At 33.2% G+C, this 21,622-nt stretch overlaps 1 protein-coding gene across 2 annotated transcripts in view; it reads left to right on the top strand.

Annotated features, from left to right (window-relative positions):
- TMTC3 (transmembrane O-mannosyltransferase targeting cadherins 3) overlaps positions 1 to 21,622 on the top strand; it is a 50,689-nt gene that overhangs the window by 19,846 nt on the left and 9,221 nt on the right. For both annotated transcript variants that reach the window (XM_044228591.1, XM_044228593.1), the window contains exons 5-11: positions 170 to 285; positions 718 to 890; positions 6,717 to 6,969; positions 11,786 to 11,934; positions 13,733 to 13,853; positions 16,040 to 16,151; positions 20,909 to 21,012. In XM_044228591.1, the coding sequence (XP_044084526.1) occupies positions 170 to 285; positions 718 to 890; positions 6,717 to 6,969; positions 11,786 to 11,934; positions 13,733 to 13,853; positions 16,040 to 16,151; positions 20,909 to 21,012 (1,028 nt within the window). The remainder of the gene's footprint in view (positions 1 to 169; positions 286 to 717; positions 891 to 6,716; positions 6,970 to 11,785; positions 11,935 to 13,732; positions 13,854 to 16,039; positions 16,152 to 20,908; positions 21,013 to 21,622) is intronic.

Here is a 21,622-nt window from a genome sequence, read left to right as displayed (position 1 = left end):
TTTGAATACATTTTAAAATACAAAGTACAGGTTAGTGGGAAATAACATGAATTTCAATATAGAATCACAAGTAAAGTTTATTATAATAGTTGTCTAACTTAAAATATCTGTTTATGATGTTATAAAATTGTTTTGTGTAGTTCTATATTTTTTTGTTTTTAAATTGCAGTATGGACTCCAATTGCTTTGACAGTGGTTTTAGTTGCTGTTGCAACATTGTGTAAAGAGCAAGGAATAACAGTTGTGGGAATTTGCTGTGTGTATGAAGTATTTATTGCACAAGGGGTAAGGAGAAATACGGTTTTTTGTTGCTATCCTTTGTCATACTTGAATCCTCTTGTAATAAACTTGTTTTCTAAATACGTCATTATGTAAATTAAACTGTATACCAAAAAAATTTGCAAGAAACCAGCATGTTTTTTCTTCAAATCCATTGAAAATTACTGAACATTTTATGACTCTTTTAGTTTTTTAAGGACATCTCTTTGAATTTTAATAATGGAATCATGAGGCAATTTGGGAATGTGTATAGTAATATTGTACAATATAATTCAGTATTAGTTTTATTGGCTCAGTTTTATTCATTATCAGTTTCACAAATTGCTCCATATTGATTTTATAATTATAGTCAATTTATAACTAATCTTGCATTTTGAAAATCCTGCATTGAAAACATTATAGTATATTGTTATTTAAAACTCTTTTTTCCTTTTGCAGTATACTTTGCCATTATTATGGACTACTGCTGGACAGTTTTTTCGTGGAAAGAGTAGTATTCCATTTTCTATGTTGCAGACACTAATAAAACTCATTGTTTTGATGTTCAGTACACTATTACTTGTTGTAATTAGAGTCCAGGTTATTCAGTCCCAACTTCCGGTATTCACCAGGTATGAAATTCAGTTTTTCTTTCTAATTTTTTTCTTTCTTTAACTCTTAATGTTAAGATTAAAAGTGTTTCAGAAAGTCTTTGATTTATATTGAGGTTTTTTAACAGCTTCGTTGAGGTGTAGTATTTTTTTAAAAACCTGTATATATTTAGAATGTACAAATTAGTAGCTTTTGACCTATGTGTATACTTGTGAAACCACCAGAATGAAAACAATGATTTTTACTTAATGGTACAGTGATTTTAACTTGATCAGTTAAGTGACAAGTCTTTTATATTCTTAATGATTTTTATCCACTGTTCTAATAATTATTGAGAAGAGGATGTTAAAATCTGTGACTATAATTACGTCTATTTCTACTTGTAGTTTTATCAGTTTTTGTTTCATGTGAGTTAAAGCTCTGTTACTAAGTGCATAACATTTAGGCTTGTGTTTAAATGAGTTTCTTTATCTCTGATGATACTTTATCCCTGGTCTTTACTCAGAAATTCGCTTTATCTTCTTTTTCTTAGTGTTACGTTGTTTATCTTTTTTCATCCTTTACCTTTTTATCTATCAGTATATTTATATTATATTTAAAGTTGACTTCTTGTAAGCTGCACAAAGCTGGATCTTCCTTTCTTGTAATATTTTTAAATAATATTTTTTTAAATGAGCTGTTTCAACTGTTTACATTCAATGTGATTTTCATTTTGTACCATTTTTCTTTGTGACTAAAGGACTTTCTTTAACATTTCTTGATTTGTAGGTCTGCTGGTGCTGAATTGTTTTAGCTTTTACATATAAAAATATCTTTATTTTACATCTGTTTTTGAAAAATAATTTGAATTCTGAGTATAGGATTCTGCATTGATTGTTATGCATTCAGCACTCTGGTAATGTTGCTCTACTGTTTTCTAGCTTGCATTATTTTCACTGGGAATCTGTCATATTTATGTTTATGCTTCTGCGTGTAGTGTGTCTTTTACTCTGCCTGCTTGTATTCTTTTCTCTTTGTCATTTTTTCTCTATTTTTTAAAAATTGAGGCACAATTGATATATAACACTTAGTTTTAGGTATACAGTGTAGTGATTTGATACATGTATATTGAGAAATGATTATCATGATAAGTTAATATCCATCCATTACCACACATAATTACAAAAAAATTTTTTCTTGTGATGAGAACTTTTAAGATCTATTTTCTTTGGAATTTTCAAATACATAATACACTATCATTAACTATAGTCACCTGCTGCATATCACTACCCTAGGATATATTTATCTTATAACAAAATTTGGGTGAAGTTGGTTATATAATGCAAACTACCAGTCACTCTTTTTTTTTAATCATCATGTGTCTTGTGTCTAGGTTAATTGAGCTTAGGATCTGTAGGTTTTACTTAATGGAAATTTTGGAAATTTTCTATTACTTCTTGAAATATATTCTCATTATTTTCTCCTTTTCTAGGATCCCAATTACATGTATATTAAGCCTTTTGAAATTGTCAGACTAATGCTCTTTTTATTCCCCTTCAAAAGCTATTTTCTTGTTTTTTTCATTTTGGATAGTTTCTTCTGCAATATATTTAAGTTCAGTGATCTTTTTTCTGCAATGTATAATCTGCCTTTAATTTTTTTCTAGTTCTTCTTCACTTCAGATATTGTCTCCATCTTTGGAATTCTCTTTAAGCCTTTTTATGTTTCCTGATCTCTCCATGTTCTAGGGCTTTAATTTCTTTGTCTACTAATTTTATTGTATGTGTCATTTCTTAGTCACTTTAGATTGAATAATTTTCCTCCTCATGGATTATATGTTTCTATTTCTTCACATGCCATGCAATTTTTTAATAGATGTCATATATATGCATTTTACTTTAATATATTACTATAAATATTTTAGAGCTTTGTTCTGGGATGCATTTATTTGAGAACTTTATGTGTGTGTATGTATGTTAGTCACCATATAGTACATCATTAGTTTTTGATGTACTGTGTTCCATGATTCATTGTTTGCGTGTAACACCCAGCGCTCCATGCAATCTGTGCCCTCCTTAATACCCATCACCACGTTCGCCCATCCCCCACCCCTCACCCCCTAAAACCCTCAGTTTGTTTCTTGGAGTCCACAGTCTCTCATGGTTCATCTCCCCCTCTGATTTCTCCCTCCCTTTCATTTTTCTTTCCCTTCTCCTAATGTCCTCCATGTTATTCCTCATGTTCCACAGGTAAGTGAAACCGTATAATAATTGACCTTCTCTGCTTGACTTATTTCACTTAGCATAATCTCCTCCAGTTCCATCCATGTTGATGCAAAAGTTGGGTATTCATCTTTTCTGATGGCTGAGTAATATTCCATTGCGTAAAGAAGACCACATCTTCTTTATCCATTCATCTGCTGAAGGGCATCTCAGCTCTTTGCACAGTTTGGCTATTGTGGATATTGCTTCTATGAACATTGGGGTACATATGGCCCTTCTTTTCATTACATCTGTACCTTTGGGGTAAATACCCAGTAGTGCAATGGCTGGATCATAGGGTAGCTCTATTTTTAATTTTGTGAGGAACCTCCACACTGTTTTCCAAAGTAGCTGCACCAACTTGCATTCCCACCAACATTGTAAAAGGGTTCCTCTTTCTCCACAACTTTTCCAACATTTGTTGTTTCTTGCCTGCTGATTTTTGCCATTCTAACTGGTATAAGTTGATATCTCAATGTGGTTTTGATTTGAATTTTCCTGATATCTTCTAGCCACATTTTTAATCTTTGATATATAAGACCATAGCAGCATTTACAACAGGTCTAATTTTCTTCTGCTACTGACACAAGACACTTCTGACTACTCTATCTGATAGACTGTTATTTATGAGGATTTTCATTCTGGCTGCTGAGAAACTATTCCCGCCACTATATGGTATTTGAGAATTTTTATCTAATCCTTTTAAGAGGTACTTTCCTAACTGCATTATTTTCCCCAGGACTGCTATAATAAATTACCAGAAATTGGGTAGCTTAAAGCAGCAGAAATTTATTCTCTGTCAGTGCTGGAGGCCAGAAGTCCAAAATCGAGGTGTCACACACAGTTGGTTCTTTCTGAAGACTCTGAGGAAGAATCTATTCCATGCTTCTTTCCTAGTTTCTAGTGGTTGCTAGCAGTCGTTGGCATTCCTTCTTTCTTGTGCATTTCTCTGTATTCTCTCTTTGTATAAGAATACCTGTCATTAGATTTAGGGCTCACCCTAATCCAGTATGACCTCATCCTGACTTAATTAATTACATTGGCAAAGGAATAGGTTTCCAAATAGTGTTACAGTCTGGGGTGCTGGGTAGATATGAATGAGAGACATGGTTCAATCCACTACACTGACCTTGAGTATTTCCTCATATACATATGCTGAACAGTTCTCATCAGTACTAAAAACTGGAGAGAGATACTCTACACTTATAAGTTCTCTTTCTCAGTAGCTTTGTTCTCTCTGGTATTCTGCCAACTGACCCTAGTCCCCTGGGCCTGTAGGGGCTCCCAGTTCAGTTTTGCAGTCTAAGGATACTACTAGGCTCCACTAGGTTCCCCCTCACTGTTCCACAGACTAAAAACTATGTCTAGGTATTGAACTTTCCAGATAGGATTTCCCTTATTTGTTTTTCTTCTTTCAGGTATCATTGTCCTTTTTCCCTGATGCTTAGTGTGTTAAGAAAAGTTTTATATATCTTGTCTGGTTCTTTGCTTGTTTAAAGCTAGAAGCAAAAGTTATGCTGAATTTAACAATCTACATCTCTTTTTTTCCTGCTTTAAAATATAGCATTTTTCCATTTCACCTTACTTAGCTAAAATTTAAAATGAAATTCATACTAGTTCCTTATTCATTTACATTGAAGTATCATTGAATGCAAGAACTTTTTTTTTTTCTAACAACAAAAGGCAAAAATGTTGTTCATTTGTCATCCAGAAGAGTGCAATGCTGGCCCTGGTTAGAATAAAATTTTATTCAGATAATTCTCTTACCTTAAACATTTTCTTTGTGTCATTTTATGTATAATTATTTTCAGTAATTTTGGTGCATTATTTTCTTTAAAGAATACTTCCTAATTTCATGAATTTTTACTTCTGAGTCTAGCCATGCTAAACTGAATAACTCATTTAAGTAGTAAAATATGGGAAATAGATTGAATAGTAAATATACACTATAATTTGCATTTCCTTCTTTACCCTCAGTTTCAGTGTTACTGTTTTTGTTATTCCTTTTAGAGAATTTCCATAGACTGTTTTTCATCTCCAGTTCTATAGTGTGAAAATGTAGTTTATAGGTATGAATGTATTTGTTTTGTGTAAGTATGTGTGGATGGCTATATGGGATATGTTACATCTAAATATATATTTTCCAAATAGGGGCATTTTAAAAATGTATGTATATACATTTTCTTCTATTACGTTACCCTGTGAATTGACTATAATATTACTTGACTTGCTTTGACATGTGTTCTTTCTCTAAAGTACAGTTATTACATTAGCTGTTCTAAATAAACCATTAGTTATAAAAATGAACTCTTGAGTAGTGGATTATAGGAAAAAAGCTTTGTATTCATTCTATTGGTTATTTGAGAATTCAAGTCCTGACTCAAGTTTAATTATTTTTCATACATGTAGATGTTCAAATATGAAGGTTTTTTAAATATTATTTGTTCAAATAGTATTTGCTTTTTTCCAACCATTTGAATTTTTAAGAAGACCAAGTCAAATGTTAGGGGTTGATTTTTCATTAACTTACTCATTTTAAAATGAGAAATTATCTGTTTATATATTAACATAGCCAATAAAATTTGAACATAGCCTAAAAAAATAAAAATCTGAAGCTATTTATTTGAAATATATTTTAAAAAGTGATTCGACTATGATTTGACTTAGTTTTGCGGGAAACAGACTAATTTAATGAAATGAACATTATGTACATATGTCATGTACATAATTTGTCGTGGCCTGCACAAATATAAATTCGGATATGTTTGTATTAGTATGTGTTAGGAGAAAAAGTAGGACACAGATAAAATGTTACATAGGCCTGTACAGTTACTATTATGTGCTGGCAAATGGGTTTTTGCCTTCCTAGAAGTCAGAGCAAAAGGAAAAAGCTCATAGGTGATGCACTTTTTTCTGTCCACAGCAAAAGAAAAACATAGTAATTCTTTCTAGGAAACATAATTTTTATTAGCATTTAGTGCTGAAAGAAGCCATCTCATGCAGAAAAAAACATTGGTTAGTGTTCTCAGAAACACTCATACATCACATACAACAATCAATCCTTTAAAACTTTTCTTTTTGGACTCTGAAAAACAATCTGAGGGGTTTGAAGTGGCGGGGGGGTGGGAGGTTGGGGTACCAGGTGGTGGGTATTATAGAGGGCACGGCTTGCATGGAGCACTGGGTGTGGTGAAAAAATAATGAATAATGTTTTTCTGAAAATAAATAAATTGAAAAAATAAATAAATAAATTGAAAAAAAAAACAAAAAAAACTTTTCTTTTTACTTTTAATCAGAAGGTTATACTTCTGTAGAATATCATAATATTGTAGTGATTTTGTCTGAATTATTCTAATAATAAACTATAAATAGATAATCTAGGTCCCCTTTAAACAGCTCTTCATAATTTGTCTCAACTAGAAGTTTCTTAAAGGTTAGTTTGAACTCTAGTGAGGACTGACATATCAGTAAAAAATATTTTTCTTTTTAATGAAATTACATGTAAAATACTGCTTTTATTGTTCAGTATTTTATTTAAATGTTATATATTTTGTGTTTACAGAGTGTTTTAGTCTAAATAACTTTTTTTTTTCATTCGTTATACAGGTTTGATAACCCAGCTGCTGTAAGCCCAACTCCTACAAGGCAGCTAACTTTTAACTATCTCCTTCCTTTGAATGCTTGGCTTCTATTAAATCCTTCAGAACTCTGCTGTGATTGGACCATGGGAACAATACCACTTATAGAGTCATTTCTAGATATTCGAAATCTTGCCACATTTACTTTCTTTTGCTTTTTGGGGGCTTTGGGAATATTCAGTCTTAGATACCCTGGTGATTCCTCCAAGACTGTTTTAATGGTAAGAAATTCCCTTAATTTTTCAGATGTAAAACATTCAGTTGATTTGAAGACTGCCTTTAATTTGTCAGAGCATCTTCTTAGAAACAGCATCTTTCTTGTTCAACATCAGCTTGATTATTAGCTTTTTTTTGGCTATCCTAAAATTATATATCAGAATTCCATATGTAGGCATAATTTGACATTCAGCATGTAAAGTAAAAACTGGTTATGAATTTTCTTGATTTGATAGGAATTCTGAAACCGTGAAGCATGCCACTGGCATCATTTTCTTCTATTTCTTTACCCAAGTAGGTTGTAAACTTTGAGGAAATAGATCATTGTTTTCTTGACACAGAGAAGAGTGTCATGCAAGATAGACAGCTAGAAATATTTAGTTCTTTAGTTCTCATTAGCAAGGTTTTCATTACACCGCAAGTTATTTTTTACTATGTTCAGAGAACTCTGATTATCTACACAGTGTTATTTTTCTGAGGTGTATTTCTTTGTAATTTTCTTACTCTTCTGTCACCTCTTGTAGTATTTCTTTTTTTTTTTTTTTAAGATTTTACTTACTTATTTGACAGACAGAGATCACAAGTAGTCAGAAAGGCAGGCAGAGAGAGAGAGGAGCAGAGAGCCCGATGTAGGGCTCGATCCCAGGACCCTGGGATCATGACCTGAGCTGAAGGCAGAGGCTTTAACCTACTGAGCCACCCAGGCACCCCCTTGTAGTGGTTTTGTTGTTTAAATTACTGAAGACAGTAATAATCTGTAACATTTTCTTGAGCATTTGTTATGTGCCAGAAAGTGTTTTTTAATACTATACAAATACATCATATCTGACTACAGCCACTAGGTTCATTTATTCATTAAAAAGGTTTTCTTGTAGCCTATGTACCAGGCAGCCTTTTAGGCACTAAGGATATGATAAAAAGAAATACAAGGCCCCAATTACCAGGGAACTGGCATTTTGGAAAAATTTGAAGCTGATCTCTGAGGCATAGAGAAGACTGAAAAAATACAGAGTTTGGGGGAAAGGTCATATTTACTATTAGTTTTTAATCTCTTGAGTTTGATCCTAGTAGTGATTTTGAATAGCACTTGATGCCTAGAGTTTCGGAGGAGAGTCCTAAGCTCCACATAAAAATTTGATAGATGGTATAGAGATAGTAATTGAAACCAGGATGTGAATAAGAAGGTCTAAGGAGAGGTTATGTAGAGAGCAGCGTTTCTCAACTGGGGTTTTGTGACTTTTCTCAAAGATGGTAGCCAGCTATTACCATTCCAAATACAAAGAATAGAAGATAATTCATACACATAATGAATGTCTAAGAGTATTTGGTCTTAATTCTCCCTCAGAAAATAGTTGAAGGGGCTAGGTAGATAGAGTGATAAGAGAAGAAACCTACAACCAGGTCTTGAAAAAACTTCTATAGAAGGTATAGGAGTTTATATACAGTAAAAGATAACTGTGTAGAGGAGAATGAACCTAAATAGGAGATAGACCAAATGGACAGAAAGGTAGGTGAGTATTTCAAGAAAGATGGAATGATTATCACTAACAGATACTCTGAGGCAGAAAAGTGAGATCAGTCATATTTAACCTATTTTAGGAATATTAGTTACTTAATAAAATTTATTTCTGTGGAGAGATTGAATTAGGAGATGTGGATATGAAGAATGGTAGTATAGATACCTTAACTTTGAATATTTCGAAGGAGGAGACAAGCTTGAATTTATTATCAGCTAAGTAAGAGAAGACTATGCCAGCTTAAAGCATAACAGACTGCTGATCTCATGTAGAGCTTGGAGGGAGCATGAAGATCTAGAATTAGTGAACCTTCAGAGGTAGGAGAATCACTTTCATTGGAGAACTCAGTTCACTGACTTTTAGAAGGAAAGGAAATCACTAATAGGCTGACTTGCAATGTTGATTTGAAATGTTGATTGGTTAAGTGGGGTGAAAACCAGCTACTTATTACCTGGGCTGTAAACTGTTTGCCTAAGAATGTGGGACCTTGTTTTATACCTAAGGGACGTAATGAATGGATAAGGCAATTTAAAAATGTGTTGTCAAAGGAGACGTTTAAGGTTGAAGAGACAAGAGCGTATTTGAATATGGATAGGAACAATACAGTTGATTAGAAGGTGGTCAAGTAGATGAAAGAATGGTTAATTGTGAGATTTGCGAGGAGCAGGGGCAATGTAGAGCTCAGGTTTGACCTGAGAAAGATGGAAACACACACTTCTTATGTCGCAGAAAGGATGGAAATGACATCAGGGTGGATGTTGGTAGGTTTAGTAGCACAGAATTGAAAGAATTCTTGTTTTATGGCTTTAGTTTTCTCTGTAAGTTTGGAAGTATGGTCACCCGCTGAAAGTGACATGAATCAAAAGCCTAAGAAAAGTAATCAAGATTCAAAATAAAGGAGAGAGGGAGTGATCCTATCAAAGACACCTAGAAGTTCTGAGGAGTTTTAAGGATCAATTTGAAGTTGATAATCCTTAATTTATGATGATACTAATATATTTTGCTTTGGGACTGTCTCTAGTAGAGCTTTGCTGTTCAGGTAAATACAGACAAAGCAGCTGCATGGTAGAATACATCCAAAGCTGAGGTTCTGCTAAAAGAAAGGAAAAGTAAGGAAGAGTGGATGAATGTAAAGTTTTGGCATATAAAATAATGATTTCTATAATATAAGCTGAATAAAAACAGGGAGGGTAGTACCAGTGAAATAAGCAGAGATTTATATAAATTTTATTTTATGTATGTAAAAAGGAACAATTGTGATCTTAGGTATAACTTCTTTAAGATAGTCCTAAACATGCTATATTATATAGTGATGTTCTGTGAAGATCTTTTAAAGGGATAAGTAGATCAAAGGAGTACCTGTGAAGTATCAGATGCCGTGTTAAGCACTTATTAAAATGTCCTGTGTATCCTGACAATATAACGTCAGTAGTTATTAACCCCAATTTGTAGAGAAACACAAATTGGGAAGATGATTGATTAGTTTACTTTATATTACCTAGGAAGTAAGAAACAAAACAGATTTGTTCCAGACTCTTTGCGCTACCACCTTTCCTTTTAAAAAGTTTTATATCACTGAGGAAGGAAATTATGGTAGCAATAGTTAGCTAGGTTGGCATATATTAATAGAGAGTGTATTAGAACTTTTAAATAAGTTAATCATTAGAGACATTCCTTTATCCAGGAACGAGTAGATTTTTTGTGAGGTTGCTTTTTGTGTATATAGCTTATGCATCAGTCCATGATACATCTTTGAATGAATTTAACACTTTTAATTATTTAAAATAAAATAGCTTTAGAGCAGCCATGAATTAATAAAAAATATGTTTGCCTGTTTGTTTTTAGAAAAGGACTACAGGGTGCCTGGGTGACTCATTCAGTTAAGCATCTGACTCTTGGTTTTGGCTCAGGTCATAATCTCATGGGTCATGAGATCAAGCCCCAAGTGGGGCTCTCTGTCTGTGGGAAGTCTGCTTGAAGATTCTTTCTCTCTGCCCCTCCCCTAACTCTCTCTCTCTGAAATAGATAAATCTTAAAAAAAAAAGGAAAGAACTATATATGTGGGAGTATCTCTGTTTCGCAGCTAGCTGGTTGTTTTTATCAGCACTCTTGGGAATGGAAAATTAATTATGTATTTTTTTTTCCAATTCATTTATTTTCAGAAAAACAGTATTCAGAAAATTAATTATGTATTCTTAATGTTTTACCTTTTTGATCAAAAAGAAAACATTAAAATTTTAGATATATGTATTAGTATGATACTTAGTAGTTCAGTAGTGCTTTTCTTTAGACTCATTATTTCCTCATTACAAGTTTTTAATTTACCATACATGGTGAAAGTATTTTTTTCAATGTGTATACATCTTTTCATCCATATTTTACTAATAAAGTATAATAAAGAGGAAGCAATCTTTCACACTGTTAAAAGACTCTCAAACTTCTGAAGCTGAAGGAATAACTTGCATAGTTATTCAGTTAGGTACTATTAAACAAATCAGGGTAACAAAATACGGAAGCACATGTCCATAGAAACAGATGTCCTAATAACCAGCTTGGTTCCTTTCATAGGTTATTTTGTGTTACTTGTTGGAATACTACCTTTTTAATGGATTTATTGTCTGGGAACCATATGCTCTCTCATTTTCAAAATAACAAAATCTAAGCATTTTTATGATGTATTTCAATGTGTAGTGTTAGAGTTTTAGAAATTTTTATAGAACAAAAGACTACTTTTTAAAGAGGGCAGTTTTATTTTTATACTTATACTAAGCCTCTTAAATATATATGACTCATCAGAGTATTATGCAAAGGAATGCTGGGGTACATACGTAGTAGTCTACTGTCTTGCCTAAAGGATACCTTCTATCATTTTTCAATTTCCAATATAATATGAATATTTACAATAATAAAAATATAAAAACTTGCATGAATGGCTTTTTTGTCACCCATTACAGTTTTGTAAAACCTGTTAACATCTCTGTCAATGTATTTTTACCATACATATATAAGTTGGGTGTATAAAAATTATTAATGTCTTATTTTAGATTTATTTTCAAAAAAATATCTATTTCATTGGATGAGCCCTAATTATAATCTCACCTTGATCTCACCTTGGTGACATACATCCTGATGTTTGTTGTTACTGTCCCTAAGTTGCCTTCTTTATGTTTAAATTAGTATTGTTTATAGTATTATTAAAACTGGTACCAATACATTATTCAAATTAAATAAAATATTTGGTTTTAACTTTTGAATGGCCATATTTTTTTTTGAACTTACTAAAATACCTTATTTTTCTTTGTAGGCCCTTTGTTTGATGGCGTTACCATTTATTCCTGCATCAAACCTTTTTTTCCCGGTTGGATTTGTTGTTGCTGAGAGAGTATTGTATGTTCCTAGCATGGGGTTCTGTATTTTGGTAGCCCATGGATGGCAGAAAATATCAAATAAAAGGTAAATTAAAATGTTAATTCATTTAATGCTTACTAACTGTAGAATTACGTGTGATACATTTAAGTATTTAAAATGTTTAGTTCATTTATATAAATCCTACTTTTATGTTTTTATTTTTCATCTTGATAGTCTCCTCATTTTTCTGTAATTCAGGTTAGGAAAGCTCCATAGCACCCACCTCATCCTATGTTCTTATTAACATAATTTTATTGTACAGCCTGTGACATAACAAACTTTGAGTCAGACCCAAGCGAAAACAAAGATATTGTTGAGACTAGAGTTATAAATAACCATTGCCACTTTGATGTGTGATGACATAGTCTTCTTACTTAAGTGAGTTATATTGAGTTTATTTATATATAAGTGCATATAGTAAAGAGTCTATAATTTCTTGATATCATCACTATCTGCATCATAACCATCATGTCCTAGTTGCCTTAACTAACAGTTAAGGAACAGAAGAGTCACACTGTATGCAAGAAATGTCTGCTTTCTCACTTTCCAGTCATCCTTCAACCCTCAGCATTCTTACTTGTCTCTACCTCATTGCCTCCTAGTTGCTAACTCCAGTCAGTGCTTGTATGTAAAATTTATTTCCCTGGTGTCTGTAGAAAGTCTTTCTCCTAATTCTCTTCCATGTTGTCTCATTGCTGCTCAGTCCTTCTGAGTCTTCTTGCTGTAGTTGCTCTTTAAATATTTTTTATTTGCCACAATTTTACTCACAGCCATTTTTCTCACACTGCATATTCTCCCTAGGTGATGTCATCCGTGTCTACAATTTTCACTAATATCTAGCAGGCCCTTTCTCTTAACTTCTACCCATATATCCAATTTTAATCAGTACCAGTTTTTGAATGCTTACCATGTGCCAAGAGCCATGATAGACCCTTTAGGTTTGTTTTCTCATTTAATCTAACATTCCTTAACTCTCTTGTGCACATTTGAAAATTAAAGCTCATACAGATTACTTGAATCAGGTTACCTCAAGATCACATAGCTGGTAAACAGTAGGATTTTTCTTCAGATTTATATCTGACTACTTCCAACGTCCATGTTTGTTCATTCTCTCTCTCCCTCTCTTTCTCTGTCTCTCCATGTCCATGTTCTTTCTGATCCATGCAGTCTTATCCTAAGTGGAACTCTTAAAATGAAAGAAGTTGACCTGTGTTATTAAGACAGAAACATAGACTTAGAGAATATTAGTACCAAATGAGACTATAGGGATAATTGAAGTATAACCTTTTTATAGATGAGGAATTAAGTCCCATATAATTAGCCTAAAGCTGTATAAGTAATTTGTATCTATTTCATAAAGAGTTAGTTTTACTATGACTTGTAATAAATAATTCTAGCTTTAAAATATGAAATTATTCAAAGAATGTCATGATAATCTGTGGTATAGATGCAATCTGTGTAAGCCAATTTTTTAAAAAAAAATATAGCCAGTGAAGATTGACCCTTGATAAACACAAGAATATTCAAATTGTAAGTAAAGGCCCCAAAAAGGAAAAATTGCAGTTAAAAACTGGTGTGTCTGCTTTTTGCCATTATATGTAAACAGAGTTTTTGAAATACTAATATAATTAAAGACTCAAGTAGAAGGTAGTATGCATATTTAATTTTTTTGGTGTTACCTTTGAAGTTAGATGATTGCTAGAATGATCCTCATTCCTTAGAATAAACTCAAAGATGATATTTGGGGATATTTAACATTATTTCTTACCTCTATTCTAAAAGATAAAATGCTTCTGGTGATGTAGACAATGGTTTCTTTGTTTTGCTTTTTTCTCTTAAACAGTGTATTAAAAAAGCTATCCTGGATTTGTCTGTCTATGGTGATATTCACTCATGCCTTAAAAACACTCCACAGAAATTGGGATTGGGAGTCTGAATATACATTGTTTATGTCAGCCTTGAAGGTAAAGTATTATCCAGAATGACAGGAAAATATGTCACTAATGATTTCTTATAGTCATGTCTAGGATGTTTTTATATTTAATTAGACATGTTACTGTCAATTTTAAGTACTACTCCAAAAGATCAGTAAAAATAATTTGTTCTTTATATAATATATACCATAACCAGTGCTTTGAATCATATTTAGTTGGTATGTCTGTGGCATATATGAATAATTCCTTAAATGCTATACTGTTGTTAGAAATTCAAATGATAATAAAATGTTTAAATAAGAATACTATATATAGGGGCACCTGGGTGGCTCAGTGGGTTAAAACCTCTGCTTTCAGCTCAGGTCATGATCCCAGGGTCCTGGGATCGAGCCCTGCATCAGGCTCTCTGCTTAGCAGCGAGCCTGCTTCCCTTCCTCTCTCTGCCTGCCTCTCTGCCTACCTGAGATCTCTGTCTGTCAAATAAATAAATAAAATCTTAAAAAAAAAAAAAAGAACACTATATATAATTCATAGTTCTGAAGGTGAACTTTTTTTTAACCTTTTATTGTTTTTAAAATTAGAATAAATCTTACAGTGAGAGGCATCTTACAATTAATTAGTGGCTTTTTTGTTTTATTAATGGTGAGTCTTAGAATTAATGGCATCCTAGATTCATTGAAGTAAAATACGTAACTAAAAATGGCACCTTACTATATGGAAAATAACTAAGGTTACAATACTATAGGAAAGATAGAAACTGGCAGAAAGTAGTGATAAAACATTTCTATAGAATGGACAACATACCAGGAATAAGGTCTTTTTAAAAAAATCATAAAATATTGGTTTCTGTAAGCTACAAGCAATGGGTCTTTTTCAGGTGCTTCTCTTCGAAACTATAAATTCTTAACTTCCTTTGGCTATTTCTGTACTCCCCATTGCTTGGCTTTCCTGGAATATTGCCTCATTCCAATAGTCTGTGTGACTTCTTGATTTGGCATCAACTTAAGGTCATGTGACTATCCTTTTGTCTCACTCAGTAACTGCACTCTCTCCTCTAGCTCAGAAGTCTGTTAACGAAAGAGACCTCATTACTATTCTTCTTAAGCTACACTCCTAGAATACCAGTGGAGACCTATAATTTTCAAGAGTTTTGTTTATCATTATTCCTAGAACAACCCGAGAACCACAGCCCCACTCACTGAGGCTAGTTCCTCGGCCAGATACCATCCTCTCCCTACAGGAACATCATGCCCATCTGTGAATTCATAAAGCACAGATTAATTTAGAACTTGAATCCCAGGTTTCCCATTACCATAATGGACTACGTAAATAACTTTATAACAAGCCTAAAAATAAGTGATCAGTGCAATGTTAAATATATTCTCATGTTCAAATACCTTCTCTCCCAAAAAAAACAGGTAGTAGAGCTTAAGTTTTCAAACAACATAATGCATTTTTTTTTTCTTTTTTTAGTTAAGTTCTGTGCCCAGTGTGGGGCTTGAACTCATGACACCAAGATCAAGTTGCATACTCTACTGACTAAGCCAGCCAAGCACCCTGTGATACTTTGATCAAATAAAACTTTTAGCAAAATTCTAATACATCAAATAGATAAAATCAGACTGCTGTGGTTTTAGTTTATGTTAAAAGGAGGAGAGTAAATTTGGGGAAATACTTCACTTGGCTCCTTTCTCATCTCCAGGGACACCTCCTTGGAACTCTCCATTCCTAACAATATACTAAACAAATATCTTTGTTAATTGGAGGTATACATACAAATATTTCTTTTCTAAAAGAAAAACCTGAATTATTTTTTCAAGTTTTATTGAGGTTAATTGACGTATAACGTTGTTTTAGTTTAAGATGTACAACATAATATCTGTGTATATTATAAAATAATTATAAGTTAACTTCTGTCACCTTACATAGGTACAATATTTTTCTTTTGATGAGAATTTCCAAGATCTACTATCTTAGCAACTTTGAAATACACATTACAGTATTGTTAACTATAGTAACCATGCTGTACATTGTATTCACAGAACTTATTTGTCTTATAACTGAAAGTTGGTGTCTTTGAGCACTTCACCCATTCATGGATACCTCTGTGGAACACTCCATTCCTAATGGTATTCCTAATGGTAATAAATATCTATGTTAATTGGAGTTGTATTTTTTAATTGTAATTAATTTCTATCTATGCTTATGTATTGAAGGTAAATAAAAATAATGCCAAATTATGGAATAATGTGGGTCATGCTCTGGAAAACGAAAAGAACTTTGAACGAGCTTTGAAATATTTCTTACAGGCTACCCATGTACAGCCAGGTAAGCATTATTAATTAATAAAATGATTTGAATAGCTTCTTTTTAAAAACTTGATTATATTTGGGGATAATAAGGTAGAGTTTTGTTTTCAGTCTTCATTCCAGGTGATATAAATACTATAGTGTTTGATGCTGGTTTATTTTGAATTAGATTATATATTAGATCTACTTAGACATTTAGGATTTTTTTCTTTACTATAAGAGTTGGTGGTACTGATGAGCAATTTTGGTGGAATGTTAGATGCAAAAGCCTGATAGGAATGTGTTTAGGAGAGAGGGGGAAGAATAATTGGAGACAGCTGGTATTGAAAACTCTTAAAGAGTATCAATGGGAAATGGTGGTATTGCTGGGAATGGAGTCCAGAAAAGGTAAGTAGGATGATAGGAGTTTTTGTTTTCAGTTTTAAGATGGGAGAAACAAAGCATATGTACAGCTAATCCACTGAGGCTGGGAAAAGTAATAATTCAAAAAGGAGGGAACAAATTATGGATCAGTTGTCCTTAAATAAATGAGAAGAAATAAATAGAATTTTGTGCACAGGATAAGGACTTCATTTAGTCATAGAATTGCTAATGTATGATAAGGAAGGCAAAGTACATAGATAATGGATATAGGCAGTCGAATAGATCATCTGGAGGAAGTTTCTGGAAACTGTCTTTTGTTTGCTTCTATTTTCTCATTGAAATAGAAAGCAGAGTCATCAGAGTCAGGAAGGGTTGAATCTCTAGAGATCTAAGAATAGGAGTAGGTGTCAAGTAGCTGTCTAGGACAGTGCTTCACAAACTGAAATGTGCCCTTGAATCACATGGAGATGTTATAGTGGGTGTTCTGTTGGATAGAGGTTTAGACTAGAGCCTGAAGTTCTGCACTTCTAATAAGTTCCCAGGTAATGTTTAGCCCATGGATCACACTTTTAGAAACAAGATACAGGAAAGTGTGTAGACTAGGAAAATGTGTAATTGCCAAGCAGTTCTAACTGCTTGAGGTTAGAATACTATATTTAAAATTATACTAGTTGATGTAGTTGTATGCTTTTCACTTGCTACTTTACAACTGAAATGGCACAGGCGTGGAGAATTCTGTTAAATAGAATTAGGGCATTTTAAAATGTGCTATCACTAAACAAGAAACAGATAAGAGAATGATTATAATAGATGAAGAATCTAAGTTAAGAAGGGAGGTGAGGCAGGGTGATAGGATCAATGATTTATAGGTGTGAAGAATTGTTGGTGTCTGAGTAGGATCTAGCTACAGCATTAGTATTTTTCAAGAGGAATACTATTGGTATTTTGAGTGTACAAAACTGTATTTCAGGATATGTACCAACATGGCCCTCATCTGCCAAATGCCATCATTACTGTCCATTTATAATGATGACCAAAAGGTACTTCCCTCAACACATATACACCCCAAAACCCCGGTCACATTTGTAAATATCCTCAGAGAATCGGGAAGTGGCAAGCAGTACCCACTCTTTGTTAGATATGACTGTGGTCATTGCACTAACTAGTTAAAGGAAGATGGAGGTGAAAATCTTGGAAGAAAGGATATCAAAGCCCAAGTATTAGAAAATTTGTATTTGTAGATTTTGAAATCACTAAGAATTATGAGAACCATAAGCAACCAGGAGATTTGACTCAGAGAATAGTGACTGCAACAAAGAAGGATGGTCAATTATAATAGAGTTTAATGACCTGAAATTCAGAGACAAGTGATTTTAAGAAAGAGCAAGAGTTGTCTGGAAGTGTTAAAGATCACCAAAAACACCTACTCTTCCTCCAGACCCAGTGTTGCAAAGAATAAGAAAAAGAACACAGTCACTACTTAGACAAGCTACATGTAAAAAACCACATCCCCGAGGCAAAGCCAAATTTCATTTAGAGAAAGATGAAGGGAAAGCTGTAGAAATAAAACAGATGGTCTAGCTTTTCAATTTTATCTTCCCTCTTTCTGTAGTTTTTCTTGAGTACATATCCCTGGTTTCCTCACCTCTTTGCCTTTGTTTATATTATTCCTTGAGTCTAGAATTCCTCCCTTCTCCCTTGCCATTTACCTTCTATCATATCCTATCCATCTTTTACAATCCATCTTGCATGGCTTCTCTTCTTTCTCTCTTTTTTAATTGTGTTATATTAGTCATCGTAAAATACATCATTAGTTTTTGATGCAGTGTTTCAAGATTCATTGTTTATGTACAACACCCAGTTCTCCATGCAATATGTGCCCTCCTTAATACCAACCACCAGGTTCACCCATTCCCCCAACCCCTCTGCCCTCTAAAATCCTCAGTTTGTTTCTTGGAGTCCACAGTCTCTCAAGGGTTCATCTTCCCCACCGATTTCCCCAATTTACTTTTCCTTTCCTTCTGATGTCCTCCATGTTATTCCTTATGCTCCACAAGTAAATGAAACCATATAATAATTGACCTTCTCTGCCTGACTTAGTTCACTCAGCATAATCTTCTCCAGTCCCATCCATGTTGATACAAAAGTTGGGTATTCATCCCTTCTGATGGCTGAGTAATATTCCATTGTGTTTATGGACCACATCTTCTTTATCCATTCGTCTGTTGAAGGGCATCTCAGCTCTTTGCACAGTTTGGATGTTGTGAACATTGTTGCTATGAACAATGGGGTACATATGGCCCTTCTTTTCATTACATCTGCATCTCTGGGTTAAATACCCAGTAGTGCAATTGCAGGGTCATAAGGAAGCTCTATTTTTGATTTCTTTCTTTTTTTTTTTTTTTTTAAGATTTTATTTACCTATTTGACAGAGAGAAATTACAAGTAGATGGAGAGGCAGGCAGAGAGAGAGAGAGGGAAGCAGGCTCCCTGCTGAGCAGAGAGCCCGATGCGGGACTCAATCCCAGGACCCTGAGATCATGACCTGAGCCGAAGGCAGCGGCTTAACCCACTGAGCCACCCAGGCGCCCCTATTTTTGATTTCTTAAGGAACCTCCACACTGTTTTCCAAAGTGGGTGCACCAACTTGCATTCCCTCCAACAGTTTAAGAGGGTTCCCTTTTCTTCACATCCTCTCCAACACTTTGCCAGTAATTTTATTTATCTAAACTTCTAATTTCTTTGTTCTTCCCTTTGGTTAAATTCTTACCATATAATTAATTTTTTCAGGTTCTTAGTTTTATCTAAGTAGCTTTCTGATCTTTATAATAAATGGTAAGATTTATCTGATGTTGAAAAAAAATGAGCTATGTAAGAGCAAAGGCTACCCACTCTTTTTCTACACATTTGGTAATACAGTGAACTTCAGCCTTGGGTCTACATCAGAACTGCCTTTGAAACTTTTTAAAAACTTTTACAGGTCCTATTTCTATAAATTCTATTTTCATAGAGCTAGGTGGCGCTAAGGTTACCTGAATTTTTAAAATTCATAAGTATCCAGATTTGCAGCTAAAATTAGGAATGTTTTGCCTAAGCAATCTTTTTTCCTTTCTTTTTTTTTCCTTGCCCTCTCCTGAAACCCCATGAGACTCAGCAGTATGTCAACCAAAAATCAACAAATAAAAAAATCAATCAACAGCAACAAAAAAATCAACCCTTTTTTCCTGAGCTTGTCTGAGTTCTCTAACCAAACCTGTACTGCATGTGGCAGTTTCTGTTCAGTGCACACAATTACCAGCCTGTAACATAATGTAGCAGGATGTTAGGACTGTTACTGTCCTCCTGGGGCAGTGCCTAAGATATATATTCTTGGCTCTTGTGTGTCCTAGGATGTGCACACAGAGAATTATTCCATAATTGTAAAATCTCTGGTGTCACAGGCAGGTAGTAATCTTGTCTTATCTGTTAGAGATTCACATTAATACAATTTAACTGATTTAAGATCTTCTCCCATCTTTCTGTTTTTATTCCAAACCTTTGAAATAGTTTCTAGGAAATGTGTCCTAAAAGTAGTGTGCAGTGAACCCTAATATGAAATCTTTCTTATTTAAATAGTGTATTTTTCTATCCCTGAAAAAATTTGCTGAGAATTTGATTCTCCCTATAAAAAATTGCACAAAAGTTCCTGGCATACTGATAGTAACACAACTTTTTTAACCTTTAAAAAGGTTTAAAAAAAAATGTAAATGTTAAAATATGTAAGAGTTTATCATTTAAGAGAGATGGGCTGCTGCATCTTAAGTAATACTGGAGAATCCTGGTATTATACTTGCATTCCATCCACATTCACAAAAGTTTTAAACAAAATCACAGGGGTTTTTTGTTTTGTTTTTTGTTTTTTTCTTACAGTCTCTTTGCAGGTGTCCCACCATGGTGCATATTTGTTGGTTTCAACACTGGAAATAGCTCTAAGAATCATGATTATCTTTTTCACTTCTGGATATTTTCACTTTTAGAATTGAGCCATACTTTTTGAATGAATTCCAGAGCTATGCAATCAAGGAAGTAGAAACAAGCCTTAGTAAAGTATAGTGTAATAAAATCTAGTGAAAAGAAATGATACACATTTCTTTATTACCTCTGTATCTCTTATCATGTCTTAGCCTTTCAAGGATTCATTCAGATAGTTTTTTTCATGTCATATGTGTATTTTCTGTCCTTATAGTACTTTATTAATTTTCTGTTGTAGCATTGATCATAAATTATAACAAATTGTGTTAAAATAACTTTAAGGAGAATGCAGGATCTGTTTACTGCTTTTGCATTTTTTGCCAGTGTTTTTTTGCTAAAAACTTGTAGTTTACATTGAATACTGTTTTATAATTCAACAAATGATTTTTTTTTAAATTTTAGATGATATTGGTGCCCACATGAATGTAGGAAGAACTTACAAAAATCTAAATAGAACCAAAGAAGCTGAAGAATCTTACATGATGGCTAAGTCACTAATGCCCCAAGTAAGTTGTCGTGATACATTTCTGTTGTCTTATATCCACTGTATGCCCACACTGAATAGAATTACCTGGGTGGAAAATCTGTATCTTTTCTTTAATTTGTTCACATTAAACTAAAGTATCCAATAAACCATTTATTACTATAGGTTTTTTTAAAGTTTTTACTTAAATTCCAGTTAACACTATAATATTTAGTTTCAGGTGTACAATATAGTGAGTTAGCACTTAAGTACAAGTACACTTATTAATCCCAATACCTGTTTCACCCATCTCTCCCCCAGCCTCCATTCTGGTAGCCATCAGTTTGTTCTCTGTATTTGAGTCTGTTTCTAGGTTTGTCTTTCCTTCTCTTTTTTTCCCTTTACTAGTTTGTTTTGTTTCTTAAATTCCACATGAGTGAGATCATATGGTATTCATCTTTCCCTGAGTTACTTCACTTAGCATAATACTACAAGTTTTATAAAGAGCTACATTTACTTTTATAGCTCAATTGAAAATTTTTTCCATATAGTATGTTTAAAATGTTTGATAAGATGATAAATTTTAGATATCCTTGATTAGAAGCTATTATTGAATTAAATGACTTTAAATAAAGAGAATTTTATATATGTAC

Source organism: Neovison vison, chromosome 12 (assembly GCF_020171115.1).
Source record: "Neovison vison isolate M4711 chromosome 12, ASM_NN_V1, whole genome shotgun sequence".
Taxonomy (NCBI): Eukaryota; Metazoa; Chordata; class Mammalia; order Carnivora; family Mustelidae; genus Neogale; species Neogale vison.
This window is presented reverse-complemented; position numbering and strand designations above follow the sequence as displayed.